This window comes from Morone saxatilis, unplaced genomic scaffold (genome assembly GCF_004916995.1).
Source record: "Morone saxatilis isolate NCDOM2014 unplaced genomic scaffold, NCSU_SB_2.0 Contig15, whole genome shotgun sequence".
NCBI lineage: Eukaryota > Metazoa > Chordata > Actinopteri > Moronidae > Morone > Morone saxatilis.
This window is the reverse complement of record NW_023339707.1, coordinates 5,174,501-5,193,674: the sequence shown is the minus strand read 5'-3', so window position 1 is coordinate 5,193,674 and position 19,174 is coordinate 5,174,501. Positions and strand designations below refer to the sequence as shown.

General features: G+C 39.5%; 2 protein-coding genes across 2 annotated transcripts in view; both read right to left on the bottom strand.

The window, feature by feature from the left end:
* The window catches only part of LOC118324788 (V-set and transmembrane domain-containing protein 2-like protein), a 46,443-nt gene extending 43,250 nt beyond the window's left edge, over nt 1–3,193 (bottom strand). Inside the window, exon 1 of the mRNA XM_035657255.1 lies at nt 2,876–3,193. Coding sequence (XP_035513148.1) covers nt 2,876–2,993 — 118 coding nt within the window. The 5' untranslated portion in view covers nt 2,994–3,193. The remainder of the gene's footprint in view (nt 1–2,875) is intronic.
* A 7,335-nt stretch (nt 3,194–10,528) lies between these two features.
* The window catches only part of ctnnbl1 (catenin, beta like 1), a 52,802-nt gene continuing 44,156 nt past the window's right edge, over nt 10,529–19,174 (bottom strand). The window contains exons 15-16 of the mRNA XM_035656937.1: nt 18,639–18,711; nt 10,529–11,363 (exon numbers count right to left, since the gene is read on the bottom strand). Of these exons, the coding sequence (XP_035512830.1) occupies nt 11,275–11,363; nt 18,639–18,711 (162 nt within the window). The 3' untranslated portion in view covers nt 10,529–11,274. The remainder of the gene's footprint in view (nt 11,364–18,638; nt 18,712–19,174) is intronic.

The following is a 19,174-nucleotide window of genomic DNA, read 5'->3' as shown; positions in this document are numbered from 1 at the left end:
TTGCCCTGCTCTTCTTCTTCTTTCATTCTACCCTCAAGACAAAACAAAAACAAGAGTTTCTGCACACTCATTTCCATAAAAATCCCACACGCCCACTGTTGAAAAATATCTCACAAGCACATTATTCAGTTTGACAACAGATTCTGATGTGTTACGTTATGGATGCACAAATCTGCTGTGAGAGATTATTCTTATTGCTCGGCATGGCAACAAAAGGAGCAACAAAAAATGTTTGAAATTTAAATACAGAGAAATCCTTTAATATGACATCAGTATGTTACACAGCACAGGCCATGTAACCGAACCCGGTCGATCGTTGATGCTTCATAACAAGGGATAGCAAAGAGACAAAAAGATTTAGGATGACATAAAAAGTATAATTATATAACAATGTATGAATGATGGTGTGATATATTGGATGATGAGAATCCTAGGACCATGACGGACAATGATAAATCTACAGGGACCACCAGAAGCGCCCGAGAGGGACTCCCTCACATGGCTGGGCTGTCAGAACATTTAACCAGTTTTTTTTCAAGTCACAAGGAATCAAACCACAAACCATTCAACACTTTAAGACCTTTAAAACCTAGAGACGGGACCCCCCAAGAGACAAAGATCGGAGTCGTGTATGACAGCACATGTGACAGCTGCGAGGGACACTACGTGGATGAAACGCCAAAGTTGAACAGAGTCGGAATGAACGCTGGAAACGGGCGACATCAGCTGTCTGTGAACCCCAGAATAAACTGGTCACAGCATCGACTGGGAAGGAGTCCATGAGACCACGAGTCATTGGATTGCCGGAGAGAGATCAAGCAGGACATCAAACATAGACAGAGACAGGTTACAGGTTACAGTCCCTCCAATATATGACCAGATGCGACCAAAGTTCCATACTGAGCCATCTTCGTGACAGCTGAGCAACTCCATCCACCACTGAAGACAGTGAAATGTGGTTGAAAGGTCGCACAAGACAAAACACAAGCAAGGGGGGCTTGAGTTAAAGGAATAATTGGACATTTTGGGGAAACACTTTTGCTTTCTTGGCAGGAGTTGGATGAAAAGGACAATATCACTCATATGTGTCCATTAAAATGCAGCTAAAGCCAGGAGACACTTAGCTTAGCCAGAAGAGTGTGTGAATGTGAAAAATGATTAGGGCACACACTGTAATTGACACCCGTGTGTTTTGCCAATCCACTCTGAGGGAAACAAATCTGTTATCTCAATCTGTTAACTGCTCTCCCAGTTAAACTTTCGTTCATAAAAAACCAGGCTACACTTGTTATTTCCCTGTGTCAGGTACATATTTAAACAACATTTATAATATAAGGCTTGGATTTGGATCAGGGCCAAATAAAACTTAATCTCTAGAAATATTCCCCTTACAACTGCAGCTTGTTGTTTTTCCACTTCTGTTTTTGCATGAATTGAACAAAAGAGATATATGGTGATAATTAGTGAGCTTTAGAGGTCTTCAGTCTTCATGCTAACAGTCTGCAGCTTCATATAGAGTGGTATTGATATTTTTACCCAACTCTGCAAGAAAATGAATGAGTGTATTTCCCAAAATGTTGAACTATTCCTTTAAGTTTTCTTTTCCTTTCTTTTGGCAAAAAATCTAACATCTTAGCTTTCTGTGGATGATACGCCCGCTCAATGCTGCATACAAAATGAATAACTCAACTCGCTCTCCTCAAGTTTCAATGGATTTTTATTCCGTGGGTGCATGATCATACCTGACAAGATAACTTCATTTGTGCAAACCAGTGTCTCAAATAAAGGGACTAGGACTCTCATCTGTGTTGAAACCCTGCTTTGAGTTTTGATGTAATTCAGGTGTATCTTTAGATGCAAATTTCACATAGTGCAGCTCAGTGAGTGGGATGCAAACGGAGTCGTGGGCTTTTGAGGGAGCCGTTAAGCTGCTGGGAAGCAATCATAATGGAGCACATTTACAGAAGTAAGAAAAGTTGGTAATGGATCCACTGCAAGGCTGTCACCCCCTCTCATTCTCTGTCTCCTCCTCACTTTATTTTTCCACCCACACAAACATGGGGCTGCCGGCGCAGCATGACACCTGTGGAGATTGGCAGGGCCGAGCCAAAGTTACTGAAATGAACCAGAGAGCCGTGACACACTGTGTATGTCAGTCTGTATGATGTAACAATGTGTAAACACTGGAGGCCATTTAGGGAAGCTCCTGGTGAGAGAGAAGGGGGCCGACCTCAGGGAAGCTTAGTCAGTGTAGATTTCATGGGGACACTAAAAGAGGATATTAACTTCCTTCTATCAGCTGACATCACCTCTGCTCCGTCCGGATGATTCAACCCCTGATCAGGAGGAGACGAGCAGTGGCGAGCAGCTGCAGCTCTCAGAGAAAGCAAAATCCTGTCAGTCATGAGCGCAGTCTCACCATTCATCACACTGCTCCACCATCAATAACATCAAAGACCCCTTACTCTCATTAGAAAGGGATACCACGTGAGTGTTCAGCCTTCAAAGGGTACGACTGCAAATGGCCAGAGCAGACTAATTGAAATAAGACTACAAACCTTGTTGGTCTAATAATATGGATAGACATGCACTGACTGAATGACAGGTTGATTTATTCTGTGCACAGACCTAAACTCTTTTTCATTTAATACATGGCTGCAAGAAAACACAAGCTCCAGGGGTGTTCACACACATATCAAAGAAAACACACATTTGCATTAGTTGGCATATCATCAGCATCAGCCTCGCAGGCTGCGTGCTGCTTTGTTTAATTCCTCCTCTGCATGTGAGCAGATGGCATCACCTATGCCGTCCTCTCCACAGCCCCTGTTGGTGCCCTCTCTAAATAAAACAAAGAGAATGAATCTACACCTACCGTTCCCAGAGATGTGGTTCTCTATCTCGCCGTGTCCAGCTTGCCTTGTGCAGACACTAAGTTGCATGTAGAGTCCCATGTAATGTAAACTCCCCAGCAGCACCCTGAACGCTCCCATTTCTCTTCTGTTTTATCTGCTCTCCTTTCCCCTCTTGATTTATTCACATCGGGTGGAGTGCACGTCGGAAAAGAGTGTTTTTTTTTCTTTCTTTTCTTTGTTTTTTTTGTTTTGTTTCTTAAAATCCAGGTGACTTGCTGTGGCGATGAAGGGAGTGAGATACCTGTGAGAAATAAAGAACCGAAGACGCCGCTGCAGCCTCCGACTATGGCAGCAGACTGACTGAGGCTCTGCTTCCGTTCAGTCGGATCTACATGCGGCGGAGGGACACTTCTCCCAAATGGGAAGTGCCGCGGCTCGCATTGGGGAATATCAGTGAGGTGTGATATGAAAAGCACATTCAGCAAACTTTATGATGTTTAATTTCTCGCTTTTTAAACTAACATGATATTATGATGATGATGTTGTGTTACTGTTAATTAAATAATAAAGGCAGAAAGTGACAATCATACACAGGGTGCTGCATCATTGGCCAAACAAAGCATTTGATAACCGGTTGGGCAAACAGTCTGCCTCCCATATCAGTGACCACAGGTAGTACTTATTGTTTATTGATTGATTAATTAATTATGACATTTCTTTAAGTAAAAATAAATAAAACTAAAACTGTTTAAAGAAATGACTTTTGTTCGTGGCTGGTAGGACTCTAAAGGGATGGATACAGCCTATTCCTTCCTTTATTTTTCTTAAAGCAAAAACTGATTTAATTATTTTTTAAGCAGTGGGATCTTAAATAAACACACTTACTGCCAACAGTTCAGAACAGTCTTTGTTCTTTCACATTAAAGATTTTTGTTTTTCTTCCTGTGCTCTTTTTACTGGTTTAAAGTGGGCCAGTAACCAGGCTTTGGAGCTAATTTGACATAGCAGCGTCACAATGTCCTGTTATGCATGCTGGCCCAAATGCTGGTGGATGTCTGTATGCATTCATCCGGCGAGAAATAGCTTTTTTGTTTATTCTAAGGTAACACAGCAAATGTGTTTTACTTTTACTTTGATTGTAACTTATTAAGTCAGACATTGCCATTCACAAGACCAGTGTGTAAGATTTAGTGGCATCTAGTAGAGAAACAGCTCATTAAGGTAAAAACCTCCACAGCAATTCCTATGTTCAGGTTCACATACCTATGAATATTATATTCCATTTCTGCCAAGAGGTCCTACATGTTACACTATACCTTTAATAATGTGGAGTGTGATGGCCGCCCTAGCAGCCACACACTGAGGCAAAAGCACATGGTGGTAACTCTTTCATTTTGTCTGACTATCTTTAGGTTTAGTTGTATTTATTAGGGTTTTAGAACATTAGACACAAATTCACAATAAATTAACTGGACACAGATTTTGATCATTAATACAGTTTTTATTAATCCATTTTTGGTGTGCACACAATTAGTTAACTTTCTTTGTCAGTTTTGGGTTAGTATTATTTAGGTTCATTCATTATTTTATGATTGCATTAATTCAGTTTTTCTTTAATTACTAAGTTCCTGGGTGCTGCTGGCTGAAGATGTCCCATGGCTGACAAAAGGAAGTGCCAGCTGAATCAGAGACGCTGATAATTGGGCACACCATGTAGCCGCGAATCATGGGGGGCAGGCAGTGATTTTCTCCTTGTTTGCAGTTTATTATTTCTGATTATTATCTTTTTAAATGTTAGTTATTTTAGTGTATTTCAGTATTTTCCTTAGTTAATATTTGGCTGCATTATCTGGATATTATTTGAGGTTATTATGGTTTGTTTAAATGTTATGTTTTAGTCTATTCCCCCTGTGTGTCAGAGTGGCCTGATCAGCCACCATTTAAGTTTCCCCAATGTCTCATTTTAGTTTGGTCGGTTTGGTTGGTTGGTTTAGTATGTTCAATTTGTTCAGTTAATGTAGCCTGAGTTAAGTTCTGTTTAGTTGACCTCTTTTATGGGCCCAGAACATTTTGTATATTTTGTAAATTGATTATTTTCACATTTTTCTGTGAATAAAATCATTTTTTGTGAAAATTTACCCTTGACTCCTAAAGCCTGCCAGCTTGATCCCTGACATGGAGAAATACGAATATGAAGTTTTCCCTTCAGCTACATCAGTGTATAGCTTTGCCTGTGTCAGGGGGGCAGTACAGTACTGTAGGCTTGGTGTGTTGCTGTCCATGGTGCTGAATGCAGCCTCAGTGTTGGTCACATATTGATCAGTAGAAGATAAAATTTCCAGTGACAAGCGGCACTCTGAGATGGGCTATTGCACTTTATGTAAGTGCTTGTATAGTCTTCATTGATCTTAAGCACCTTTTCCACAACAGGGAAGCATAGCCAGCAAGTATTTTGTCCACCTTGTTAGGCAAAATGATATACCGTGTGTCCCATTTATTTCAAGGAAACAAGCCAGAGAAAGCCTGCTTAATAGCTTTGCTAACAGGATTTCTGAATTAAATGCTTCTATAAATAGACGTACACACAAATAACTTCTCTATGATATTCTACATATAGAACATTCAATCTGAGATTGGTTTGTTTTGATAATTTCTGTCTAATATTAATTCATTGTTTTCATTAGAATATAAAACATGTTAGGATTAATATTATACTACTAAGATCATACTTAACAAAAAATGCAAACAGCAGTCCTTATATATTTTTATATAATCATTTTATATAACCATTGTGTTCGCAATCAAATGCCCGAAACCTGCTGTCTTATCATCAACCATGGCATGTAGTATTTGCAGGCATCTTTGACCTTTGCAATTACACAAACAAAATACATTTTAAAAAATGGAATTGTGTTTTTAATTATTTATGAAGGTATCATTTAAATTGGTATGGAACAACTAGAAAAAATACATAAAATAATCTTGCGAGCTGGACTAATTATATTTTTGACATCGTGTCAGAAATGGCCCTCGGGCCAGCAGGTTTACGGCGTGTTTTTCTTGAAAGTTTCCTGTCCATTAACACCAATCTTGTTAGTTTTTTTCTCTTTTTTTCATAATCATTTATATCATCTATAGCTCATTCATCAGGGGCTCATCAGATATATACAATATATGGCACAAATCTGCCAGATCCTCTCAAATCTTTTGACAGAATCGTGCTCCACCTCACTGGACCTTTGCTTTGTAGAGCAAACCCAGTTTGTGGGGAACTTTGTGGAGTATTTTTTTAAACAGAACCAGGGAACTAGCTGTAACTCATATCTGAATGTCAACACACTGATTGGATTATTACCTGACTCCAATTACCCTCTTTAATAAAAGCCATTATCACAGATGTTCATGTGCTTTTTTCAGTCCAAGACATGGCCTTACATAAAAAGATGAAATTGAAATGAAGATTGCACAAACTCTTACTACAACTTTACGTAACGGTCAACAACACTAATAGAAACAACACAAAGGGATTGGAGAATGGAAAAAGGGATAATGTACTTAAGATTTTGTTTCTATTGAGGGCTGTGATGGCTTAAACCGGTGGTCAGTTTACCTCTGGGGTGTCATTAGGCCCCATTTACTGAGGCATGTGCCTTCGTAATATTTTGTCATGCCCCAATAAAACAATCATGGGAAAATGATGTGTTTTGACAGTGTCCAATATCATGTAGGGAGTGAGAGGCTAATTTGGTGGAGATAACTTATACAGCAGCTGAGCTCAGGCCCTGTGCTGACCGCTGCTGCAGCCTCACAGTTGGACTGCGGCAGCAATTAACAGCTTTGTTTTCAGCCCATGAGTTTGAGTGATGGCAGCTTTATGTGAACTCATATAATTGTATGGCTGCAAGGCAAGGTTGATGATGTTGAGGAATAAAGGAAAATTCCTAATTTCCGCTCTCAACGTTGCTCCTATTTGCATGTACACAGGCATCAACCAACCAACCATGACATTTAGAAGATTTCACCGTTCCAGGAGATCCTGCTGTCCCAAAAAAACAAAGAAATCAGCAGTGGCTCCATCTGCCTCTTTCTCTAGAATCAACTTCCTACTGCAATTAAAGAAGTTTAAATTCAAATCCCATCAACTGCTGTCATTCGACCAACCCAAGCATGTCTGTTCAGGTTTCATACTTTCTCTTGCTATACTTTAAGCAGCTATTAATATGGGAAAAGGCAGTTGGAAGCCAGTCTTACCCTGTCAGCATCATTACACTGAGTGAGTGTCTGCTGTCTGTATGTTCATAGCCAAATATATCAGCTCCAAGACTGCTGGTCGGGTTGAGCACAGACACCTGTCACATACAATGATCTCACTTGGCAGTGGACACAGGTGGGAGACCGTGCCTCTTTCAGCTTTCCTAACAAGGGATTCCCACTGACTTGATTCAGGAGATTATTCACACTTTTTTTTGTTTTGTTTTTTATATAAGATTTTCTTGCTTTGTTTACCTCACTTTCACTGAGGGTGTAAGGGTTGAGAGACACTAGTTCTTGTAACAGCGAAATGTCTGCCCCAAATACTTCAGTTGCAGTGGAATAGCAGCAATTAGCCAACAACTTTGGTGAAGTTTGACAAATTGCAGGCTGTCTGCTGACTTCATAGGGAATGGAGTTCCAGGGAGTATAAAATGGAGGAAGGTAGCATATTAGCTGTCACACCAATTTTATATTCCTCTGCTTGACAGAACAGTTAGTGGGACAGCTGTTAAAAGTACATCTCTTGAATAAACTTTGTTAAATTATTGCTTGTTTATCAAAAGAGCCAGCTTGCAGTAAGCCAGGTAGCTAGTTTTTATAAGCTAGCATGGCAGGCTTTTCTGGCTGGTCAGTGCTAGCACGTTACTGGCTAGCTACTATGTTTTTTATTAGCTTGCCAGGCACACTAACAACAGTAGCAATATGTTATGAAGCTCCCAGCACCACCTCCTATGGGAGGATGCACAAATTACTTTTGCTATGCTGCTACCTATTATGAACGGGCCACGGAGATAGGCTAGGAGGGCATTTTATGAAGCTCAAATATGCCGTCGTTTTGTATCTCGTTTCTTCTGTTTTATGAGAGATGTTGGGATAAAGGTTGGATGATGGCGCTAGACGAAAAGATTACAATTCATCAGAGAGTGACATGAAAATCTTTACCACATTTCAAGGTAATCCAGCAAATTTGGTCAGTCTGGACCGAAGTGAATGACAGGCTGACAGATCGAAAGTGCTGTTCATACAGCCAATGCCACTAACATGGCTAAAAACAAGAAATGTATCTCTTAGCTCCACAGTCACTGACACCCAAATAAAGATGTTACTGCTGATTTTCAGGTTCTGGAGGCCCATACACAGCAAAGCTTTAAGTTGCAATGCTGCTGTTTTACACACTTTATTAATCCCTGTGGTTATCCTCAGTAACAGAATACCTTCTCCTCTCAGTCCCTACTAAAAGACAGGAGCCCAAAAGCACAGCGGTGCAGTGTTTGCACTCAGTCATTTGGAAAATACAATTATTCTCCTCTCCCTCGGCTGTGAAATTGCTGTACAACCGCTGTTAAACACGCCGCAGTCATAATCACTGATAAGAGATGCATGGGGCCGGGCCTCCTCTGCCAATACAATATGCAAACGACGCCCTGCCGTTCTTGTTACTGAGCAACATTAGAGTTCGTAAAGATACTTTGGAAAGGCAACAGATGTGACAGCTGTCAGTGATCGGCCCCCCGTTCCCTCCCTGCTGCTTCCTGCCAGGATTATGGTCAAGGATCCAGAGAGGGCGTTGTACACTAAATGAGTGATTAATAATACGGAAATATAATATAGACAAGACACTAATAAAAATAGATGCTGCGTCTGGTTCATGTGCAAGCTGCCTATTCACAAAAGGTGTCCACATTAGCTTTTAGAGGTAAATACTAGAAAATAAATGTACTTTAGAAAGACATAGGTATCAGGATCAACCAAAGTCTTCTGAAAACCACAATCATGACCTCAAGCAGTTCTTTTTAATGGTCATGACATTTTGGCACTTATAGGCTTCAAAGTGACAAATAGTAGACATCAAACTCAGAGACAAAGAAGGGAACATTTCCATAACCTCTTGCGCCATATATCAACACTTATTTAGACTTTCATAGAAACATTATTTCCAATTTGTTTCAATTTCTGTACAACTTCACGTTAGAATGTTGACAGGTCAGTTAATAAGGTGCAGAACTGACCAACAATAGCCACCTAGCTAACAAATGTGGGCAACTCAACATAGCTGGCGAAAGTACAAAGTATGGCAGCAACATGGTTGATTAATCAAATTCAATTAGCAATACATCTAAAAATTGATTGGCTAATTATGTCATGTGACGGGGGTCCATGATACTACAGTGCTGATGGGTCATGGTATAAAAAGGTCTTTATCAGCCACTGTTTGCTCACTTGTTATGGAACTGTAGATTTAAAGTAAATCTTTTTCTGAGCACTTACAGGATTTATCGTCTGTGTTGCCTTTGAAGATGAGCTTGACATTTCATTCAGCTAAATGAACTAAAATGATCCACAGTATAATTAAAAATGGACCTGTCTGTGTCGTCACCTATACATTGGTTAGTTATAATCTTGGTAATCCTGAGAGTTGGTTGGTGGAATCACCTGTCATTTAAAGTGGCCATGTCCTTGATTGCAAACAACTTTAAGCCTTGATAATTTAAACAGGTAACTAAAATAAAAATGTATTTGCCAGCTACGGAAGTTGTTAGCCCTTACCCTAACCCACTAACTGGAAGTACATTACGACTATAAAATAGCAGATAAATTAATAAATTCTTCAAATAAATTGTCATATAACCAGATATATTTACTTTATACTTAACTGTTTATACTACAAACAGAAAAAAACCTCAGCCAAGTCAAAAAAGGAAAAGAAAAAAAAAAAACATTTACTGTAGCTTCACCAAGACAAATGTTACAATTTATTATATGATCATATTGTTGTGGATCATATTGTCTAGTATTAGCAAACAGCCCTTTCTCTTCCCTTGTGGGTTACACAGTTAAGCATCAGAAGGAGTGCTGCACCAGTGGCTTATTTATCACAGCAGGGGGTTAGCCTTATCTTGATGTTGAAGCCAGCTGTACTAAATAATATAATATATATTTACAATTTATTTCATTTGAATATCATGGAGTAGTGACAGACAGGCTTTCCTGTCTCACACACTCAGAATGCACTAGTGATTGGGAAAGTTTTTTTTTGCCCCAAGCATAAAGACAACAGAAATACAAGTACGGTGCACAAGACAGGGGAAATAATACAGTAGGTTTGTGTATACAGCTCTCGCATAATACACCTCCACACTGATGTGTATGAACAGCGTCACAAAGAAAAACAGCAGTGGGCTGAGAGCTCCGGGAGGCTGCGGAGATCCAGCAGTGGGTGGGTTAAGACGAGTAAAGAAGAAGCAGGTCTGCCTTTCTGTGAGGATTCTCTCTGCAAAGGAAGCTGCAGATATAGGTTTGCTGTCTTCATCTGTGCCTCTGTGCAACAGTAACCAAGCGTAGGCAGAGACACTTATCAACAAGCCGTGCCAATCACACACACTAAACCGTGACATTAATCAAACAAACCAAACATGCAATCAGGGTTTTATTACCAAATGTTTTATTAGAAAATATTTTACACGTAAATCTAAAACAAACAAAGCAAGTAAAGTGGGAGAGCCGAGGGAGAGATATTAAGTTTGCAGATGTCTGCAAAGCCTGTCCATAATTATTCCGCAGTGCTCAACACCGCAGCACAGAAAATAAACAGCAGATCCGAGAACATTTTAGGTTCACTGTGTGTTTCAGACAAGCTACAATCTTCTGCCCTCCAAACTCAACTCCTAATGTTCATACAGTGAGCAGGTTTACATGCACAGCAACCCCTGAATTTAAACCAATTCTCTGGCACATAAACATAAAGATGTTTTTTAGATGTATTAGATTTAATTAATGAAAGGGTTGATTAAAAACTTATTTTTTTCTTTTTTCCCCCCACATTGGATGTCAAAGATCCGGGCAAGGTAAAGGTCAAAGCGGCAAGGTGAAGCAGGTTATTTTAAGAATTTTTTTGAACAATGAAAGTAAGTAAATAACAAAGCTTTTAGCAAACTAGTACTGTAATTGCAGTGTTGCTGTGCATGTAAACATACTCAGTGACTTTAGTTACAGTATGTTACAGAAAAACAAACCACTGTCTTTTAGTTACTGGCTCAAGTTCACGGACACCATGAGCCCCAAATCAGAACAGTGATTTCAACGTTCTCATGTGTAAGAACATATTGTGTGTGTATGTGTCTGTGTGTGTGTGTGAGTGAGTGAGAGAGAGAGAGAGAATGTGAGATTAGAAGTTGTCTACAAGGTCCATGATCCTCTTGCGCTCAGCCTCTTTGAACTCGTCACTCTTTCCATCTCCGATGCTCTCAGCGTACTCTGCAAAAGTCAAAGAAAAGTCAGAGGATTAGTTGGACTTGACAGCAAAGGCATGGCGGCTGTTTGACCTTTGAGGTTACACAGAAGAATCCTTGAAGGCTGAAATTTACAAAATCAACCCAAAACACTGAACGGAGGATAAATGTGAGTACGAAAATAATACATGGTTTAGGAATTTGCCTGAAAGATTCAGTCAGAGTGCAACAGCGGAATGAGCTTATAGTTATTTGATCACAAAAAGTAAGGAGTGAAAGGTGAGTGCCTTTGTGTTCTTAAACTACTCGTAAGAGCATAGAACGATTATGTATAAGAATCTGACAAGCAGCTAAACAAAAACACTGACTAAAACTCCCCAAGTCCGAATACATTCAGTGTATAATGGTATAACACACAGAAAAGCAGCAAATATTTGGCATTTTTGCTTGAAATTAATTATATAGTTGTTGATTAATACATTCAATTAAAAAGTCAATCAGCTTGTCACATTATATTTTGCCCGTAGCCCTAAAAAGCAACTCTATTTAACGTTTAGCTATTATCTGTATCTGTTTATGTCAAAAATATATTTCTGGATTAAACTGGAAGTTGTTTCTTTTAGTCGTGTATATAATGGGAAGATAAATGTGAAGTTGGTCTGAAAAGTCTATGATGAAAAATGAGAAAGCTATTGACAAAAAGCGGGCTGTAATAGCTCATTTGAAAAAGACAGATTGAAATGGGAGGAGGTCCAGATGAAAATAAAGTTCATTTGAAAAAAGCTATTGACAAAAATCTGAAAAGCTCCCTCGACCCATTTGTATGCTCCGTAACTCGTAGGGATGAGTGAGTACACCATTATCTGTATCTGTTCAGCCAACTAAATCTTATCTGCATTCGTATCTGTACACTGAATGGGCGGGGCTTAAACCGGATGAAGGTGAGGCTTGAACTGAAAGTGGGCAGGACTAACAGGACTCTGTTCATTTAAGCCTGTTATTGATATGGGTTGATTTCAAGTAGCTATATTTACAAGTATGGAAACTGACATATTTTACTCATTTGATACTTGTAAAAAATACATTATTAATACCGGATACTTGCATCCGCACAGTACTAGTTACACTAGTCAGGCTTTATTCCACACTACAAAACTAATCAGGTGAAAACTGATGAAAAGATATTGAGGATGAGTGTCGCTATTTTAATACTGAAGAACAAGTCTGAATATAATGATTTCGATACAAGATCTGATAAAATTTTAAGGACAGCTATTTTTTAAATATGATTTCCAAATGGATGGAAATGGATTCCAGATGGATGTCTATCCCCGATGGACATTTGAGCTCCTGTAACTGTAATATGTGAGCAAGGTTGTAGCAAGATATGATGGGGGCGGCTGTGGCGCAGAGGCAGAGCTGAATAATTAGAAAGAAGAAGTAAAGAGATGCTGTAACTTTAGGGAAGATTGAACCCTTTTCAGGTGATCTCGTACTCTCTTATGAATAACAGCGAAATTAAGCTATTCTTTGAGTTGAGAGACTCGAGAGAAAGCTGACAGACATTAAAGAACTATTATTCAATAGCCTTTCACTTTAGTCTAGACTGTCGATCCTTTTATAACAAAGAGTCATATTACAAGAACTTTGCTTTGAAAAGATGCTTATGTATCATGAGAGGTTCAATGACAGTGACAGCTCTGGTTGCGAACAGTAACCAGTCCAGGTGTACTGTGCAGTGCTTATACTTCATTATGTGCTTCTGAACGTTTGGACTGTTTTCTTCATTTCTTGCGTCTGCCTCCCACAAAAGGCCTCCGAGACCGTCCGACGGTCGATTTGTGAGTCTAATGTGCAGAAAGAGAAAGTTGCAGCTGCCGCAGCCCCAATGGTGTCTGGGCATTCGCTCAGTCTCTCAGCCAGCCTCTGAGGCAGGGATTACACATTAAACCCAGGGATGTCGAGACAGAAAGATGAAAAAGACTACTTTTCTCCGGGAGAAGAGAATGAAAGGGGCTTTCCTGACAAGAGCCCACAGGGTTTAGAAGGACGAAACATGGCTGTCAAACACACCGAGGAGATTTAGTTTTTGAGGGGGGAGGGATGCTTTTATGTTATTAGATAGTACATAAAGGAGAGTGACAGACATAATGGAACTCAGGGGGGACCTCAGAGATATTGTAGAAAAACACTACATAATGTTGCATGACAGCAGTGGTGGAAGACGATTCCTTATGTCAAAGTACCAAGACAGTAATGTAACTGTTCAGATCCTACCTAAGTATTATCAGCAGTTAAGTACCAAAAGTAAAAGTGCTGGTTCTGTGGAAAATTGTACCCTGACTTGACTGATACATTGTTATTTAGGACATCAAGGTGTAAGAAGCATTTTTCTGATGTAGCTGGTCGAGGTATTGTTATTTTGACCCTCTTTATATACAGTTCTGTTAAGTCTCAACAGATAAATCGGAGGACTTTGAGATGATTAATGGAGACCAAAAAACTAAGTTATGAAACACAATTTGCTTTTTTTGGTGAGAAATTATATAAATCACTCAATCATATCAACTTATCTGAAACGTCAAAAGGGCCACAACCAGACACGTTTTTTTTTTGTAAAGGGGTGCAGACCAACAAGGTTGGGGAACCTAATCTTTAAAAAACTTTGCAATAAATCAACTAATCCTATGTTTTTTCAATGTAAAATCTTCTTCAATTATCTCAAATGTAACTTGTAACTGTGGCTGTCAAAAATAAGTGCACTTAAACACAGTACTTGAGTAAATGTATTTAGTTACTTTCCACCAGGGAGAGACAGAGGAGTAAAGAAATAAATCAGGCAGGTATGTATTAAAGTCAAGAGATAGCAGCAGAGTCAGAAGGACAGTATGTGAACAGTTTCTTGAGATACAAGTCTTCACTTAAGGTCAAAAGACACGCAGTCTGACAATAGTAGAGTACAGAGGTCACTCCATCATTGGGTATTCTGAGAGTTGGGCAAAGGAAAACCACAAAGTTGGGAGTACAATTATAAACGCTGTTGGGCCGCTCTCTGGAGGCATGGGGCTGATGGTTTGTATGTATGCAGCTTCCACAGCAGCCTTGAATGGCAGCACGAGATGTTACTGAACTAAAAAATGGCAGAATTATAAGGTTGACTGAGAAAAGCAGGTACGGGGACACAGACAGAGCAACTCAACAAAAACATGAAAACCTACAGCCTCTTTCATCACCAGGCTGTCATTGTGCCCGTGTGTGTGTCTCCATGTCTATAAATGGCGGTGCAGTCAGCCACACAGACAGAAAGGTCAGAGATTCGGTGACTCTTCAACTCTCTGCAGAACCTTTTCTTTGGCATGCTGGTACGCTCTCCTTCTGTCACCACGGCAACGCGGCAGAGGACAATACAGTGCCGAGCATTGCCATTACTCAGGTCAGTGACTGGGACTGATCTGCCATGAGTACAAGGAGAATCATTTCCAGGAGCAGTCTCTGCAGCAGCAGCCAAGGATAGGGACACGCTGTAGGACTTATAGTGTGATTACAGCTGCAGCTGGGACACCACGACTCATTTGAAACACTCTTATACCAGTCTCAAACTGGCCTGATGCAGCGGCACAGATGATTCTGTAGTGTTAATCGAACCACCATGTTCAAATGTAGCAGAGGTCGTCACTGACACAACCTAGAAAACAAATCAAAGCCTTTTTCAAAGTTATATTATGTATCTCAAGCTTCTCTTTAGTCTTGATTCAACAACAGGTGCAAGGTCTGAAATATGATATTATAAAAGGACACCTTGAGAAAAATCACCAGCTAAATTGTACGGCTAGATTCAGTGTGCCAACTGGAAAAAAATAAGACCTTCAAGGAAATCTGCAGCATTAAAGTATAGCATGTGTAGCAAACAAACAAAAAAAAAAAACCTGCATTTTGTCCAACAGTTTCTCTAACTTTCTAACCGACATTCACACCAAAGGAGCCAATGTTTCTCTCTTTAGCTCTTTTTTTCATTCTCAGACACAACTATTGTTGTCGCTTTTCTTGTGATCAACTGAGTGCAACACAGAATGTTTTCCGGAAGGGAACATGTAGGCAGCAAACAGGATATCATTTTAGTGGACGAGAGGAGGACTTTAAAATTAGGCAAGGCCTGCAGACAACACGGGCAACGGCAACGGCAACGGTAGACACTGCTGTCTAAAGTGAAATATTTTAACTTTTTGCCATCCTCTCTGATGGAATTCACAACTGTCACACACAGAATAATTTTAGTTAATATTTTGTATTAAATTCTTTTTAAACAATACAGCCCCATAGCAACATATCTTCAAGTTTGTTTTGCCATCCTGTCATTCCATGAGAATGTTTGTTTGTTTTTTATGTGCTGTCCAGAAGGTGTTGTCAGTTTGCTGTCTACCACCTGTCTGAATCCATGTGAATGCAGCATTATCCCTGTATTTAAATGATATGACGTCTCCCCCTTTCTAAGTCTGCTGACTCTTCACTTTGGCCGTTTGGAACAGCTATAAACACATTTGCCTTCCATTGAGGTCAGACAAACATTGTGTACAAACTAGTTCAGTTCTGGCTGAAGGCAAAGGAGAAAACTAGCTTGTCACAGATCCCTCTAACTGTTCTTGAGGTGTTGCCCAGAGCACTGGCCTGCAACAAGTCCACCAGAAAGTACATTTCATTTTACCTGAATGTGTTCTATTCCTATTTTTGTCATATATAGTAGCTTCTCAGAGCTCTATTAGCATAATCTAAAAGGCTAGGTACAGTGTTGTCATTTACAATCAGATTCCTTTATGATTATGCCAAGTCTAACTACCTGTGACATAACCTACCGAAAGTTTCTGGAGTAGAAAACCTCATAGCAGGTTTTCACAACATTAGTGAAGTCAATGTTCATCCTTCCAGCATGCTATGCTTTCCTCCCTGCAGAGCTGCTTCTCATTCAGCGAGTTAAAGCCATTAAGGTCACGACGACAGAGCCGGCGACGCACTCTGCATGTGCTTAACCTTTTTCTGCAGTTTTATATTGAACGGGCGGGGCACATGGAGTGGGAGAGGGCTCCACAGTGCGGCCTAATGGAAAAGGGTGAGGGCACACACTACGAGCCACACGCACACACAATGGCATTATACAGTGCAGATGCGCACACACACACAAATGTAGCCTGTAAAAATCATACATACATAAACACAAAATTTATGACAAATAAATAAATAAGTCACATCAGGCAGCCAAGATCATGCAAGGACAAGTGCACTCAACATGCATATTACTATGTGCTAAGTGCTGCATTCAAATATATACACCCAAGGGCACGTGTGACTATAATATGCAAGCTAAACATGTACGCACCTGCATAGACTTTCTCTCAAAGATATGTTAAAATGTGAAAAATATGGACATGAAAGCAAGCAAGGGCATGTATGCACCAATAAATATGTAAAGGCAAACACATTATGTGCACACAAACAAAAAAATCATGTTAGTAAGCAAAAACACAAGGTGGAAACTACCGGGACAAGCGAGGTTCACGTGTATGCAAATATACAGATGAGGGTAACACATTCCCATACACAAACACACACACAAACACACAGAGTGTGGACTGGAGAATTGCCACGCTTGGCACCACCATGACGGATGGCTCCATCTACAGTGCTACATGCCACTGAGAGCCTGAGGGTGTGTGAACGGAGGTTCGTCCTCAAGCTTTACCCGACAATGATACAGGAAGGATGAATGTCACACCGAGAAGAGAATAACACACCTGCCAGGTCTTTGAAAACCAAACAGAAAACAAATGCGACGGGACAGAAAATCTTTGGGATGGGGCTAAAAAAAACAATGAATGACAGACAGACAGTCCCTGCTCGTCTCAAAATGACAATATGATTAAATTACAATGCATATTTGCACGCCAGGATGCATTTCTGCATATTGTTTTACCATCTGCACACAGGTAATGTTTATAAAAAGCAATAAACACATAGACTTCTACCTGGATACTGCAGATGCTGGATTTTACTCTGCTTTTACTGCTGCCATAACTTTAAAATTAAATTAGGTTTTTTATCTGCATTTTCTATGTAATGACCTTCAGTACTGTCAGTTATTACCTACGTATATCCTCCTCTGTTCCTCTGCTCAACTAGGTTTCCTAACCGCCACAAGTATGGCGCTGTGTGACCAGTACTGTTCAATTTAAGTACATGCTCAGGAGGGAAGCATTGGACAGAAATGTGGAAAAATTACCAAGATTTGGCCAAATTTAAACTAAGATTTGCATTTTGACACCAAAAAGAATAAAACAAGAGAATAAGGAAGAATAACATTATTCATTGTATTTCATTATATTCCAACAAAAGCACGTTGGCAAGCGAACAGCACGAGCTTGCTATGAAACAAAAACCACAGCCAAAGACCGGTGATTATATCAATACTTCCCCCTGGAATGTTGCTTCCTTGACAGGGCAAGATGCACTCGGAAACAGGATTTAAAAAAATGTGTCAATAAAATGCTTCTCTGAAAGTTACATGGATTGTTAAAGATGTAGGGGCAGCTACTGTAGTTATTATGGCTGTCAAAATACAAGTATCCTCACTTTACTTTATACTATTTCACTCAGATGCGAGGGATTTGTGTTTTTAGGTCAAGGCCAGGTCAACCTGTAGATCTGATTCATTGTTTCACTTAAATACTACCGCTTGGGTTTGTTAATGGGGTCAAACCAAGTAGGAGAAATCTGTACATTCATTCACTTAAATGGAAAAAATTCAGTAAAATATTGGTGCTAACATGTTTTGACAGTAACTGCATGTTGGGTCATTTCCAAAAATGACATTAGGTTAAACCGTCACTGAAGAAAAGGCCTTTATTTGACTATTAACAGAGACATGACTTTATTTCTAGTTCACCCAATTATACAAGTATATTTTTATCATGTTTTAGTAAGTCGTTAAGTTAATTTCTTCACCATTCCCCCATATGTTTCACATTAAGCCTCCTGTAGTGAGTGTGGGGGAGCATAATCCCTTGTTGTGAAACATCTGCAAGAAGTGTTGCAATAACAGATTACTGCAGAGAAAGCAGACCAAAGTAGAATTGATTGGAATACATTTATCTGTGAGTGAATTTGGAAACGGAGCCATTATTATGCATTTTTATTTCTTTTCTTTTTATTGTTGACACTGCCTTTGTTTTTTTGTTACTGAAGCTGGCCATAATCAAATGCTGGCCTTTATTTGAGAAATTGCTGTACTAAAGACAATGAAGTTACTTACCTCTCATGATGTGGCGCACTACTTTGACAGATCCTCCTCTTAGGTTGAGAATTTGGTGGACCCTCTGCTGCAGCTAAATGCAGAGGAAAAGAGGATCAGGAACATACTGAAGTTTTAAACTCAAATTAAATCATCATCAAATATTCTTTTGCTAAGAAATCAGTATACTTATCATTGGTGTCTGCTTTGAGTTTCGGTCAAAATTATGTCTTGTATCAATGTTCATATGTTCTATGGTCCATTGACAGCTTTACACACTGTTTTCACAAATATGTCCAAAAATATTTTTTTTTCTCTTTTCATCAATTGATAGATCAAACAACTAAACCTTAATTCATTTATCATTTAAATTGCGATCTTTTAAAGTCATATGTCAAGAATATACTGCAGCATGTACAGAACGTTGTGGTGTCCAATCTGAAAAAGTCCAGTGAAACCCAGACTGTTTTTATAGCTTTTCTGATCAGATGTCCTAACAATAATTAATCAGGGAGAAAAATAATTTGGCAAGCCAGAGTTTGTGTGTGTGTGTGTGT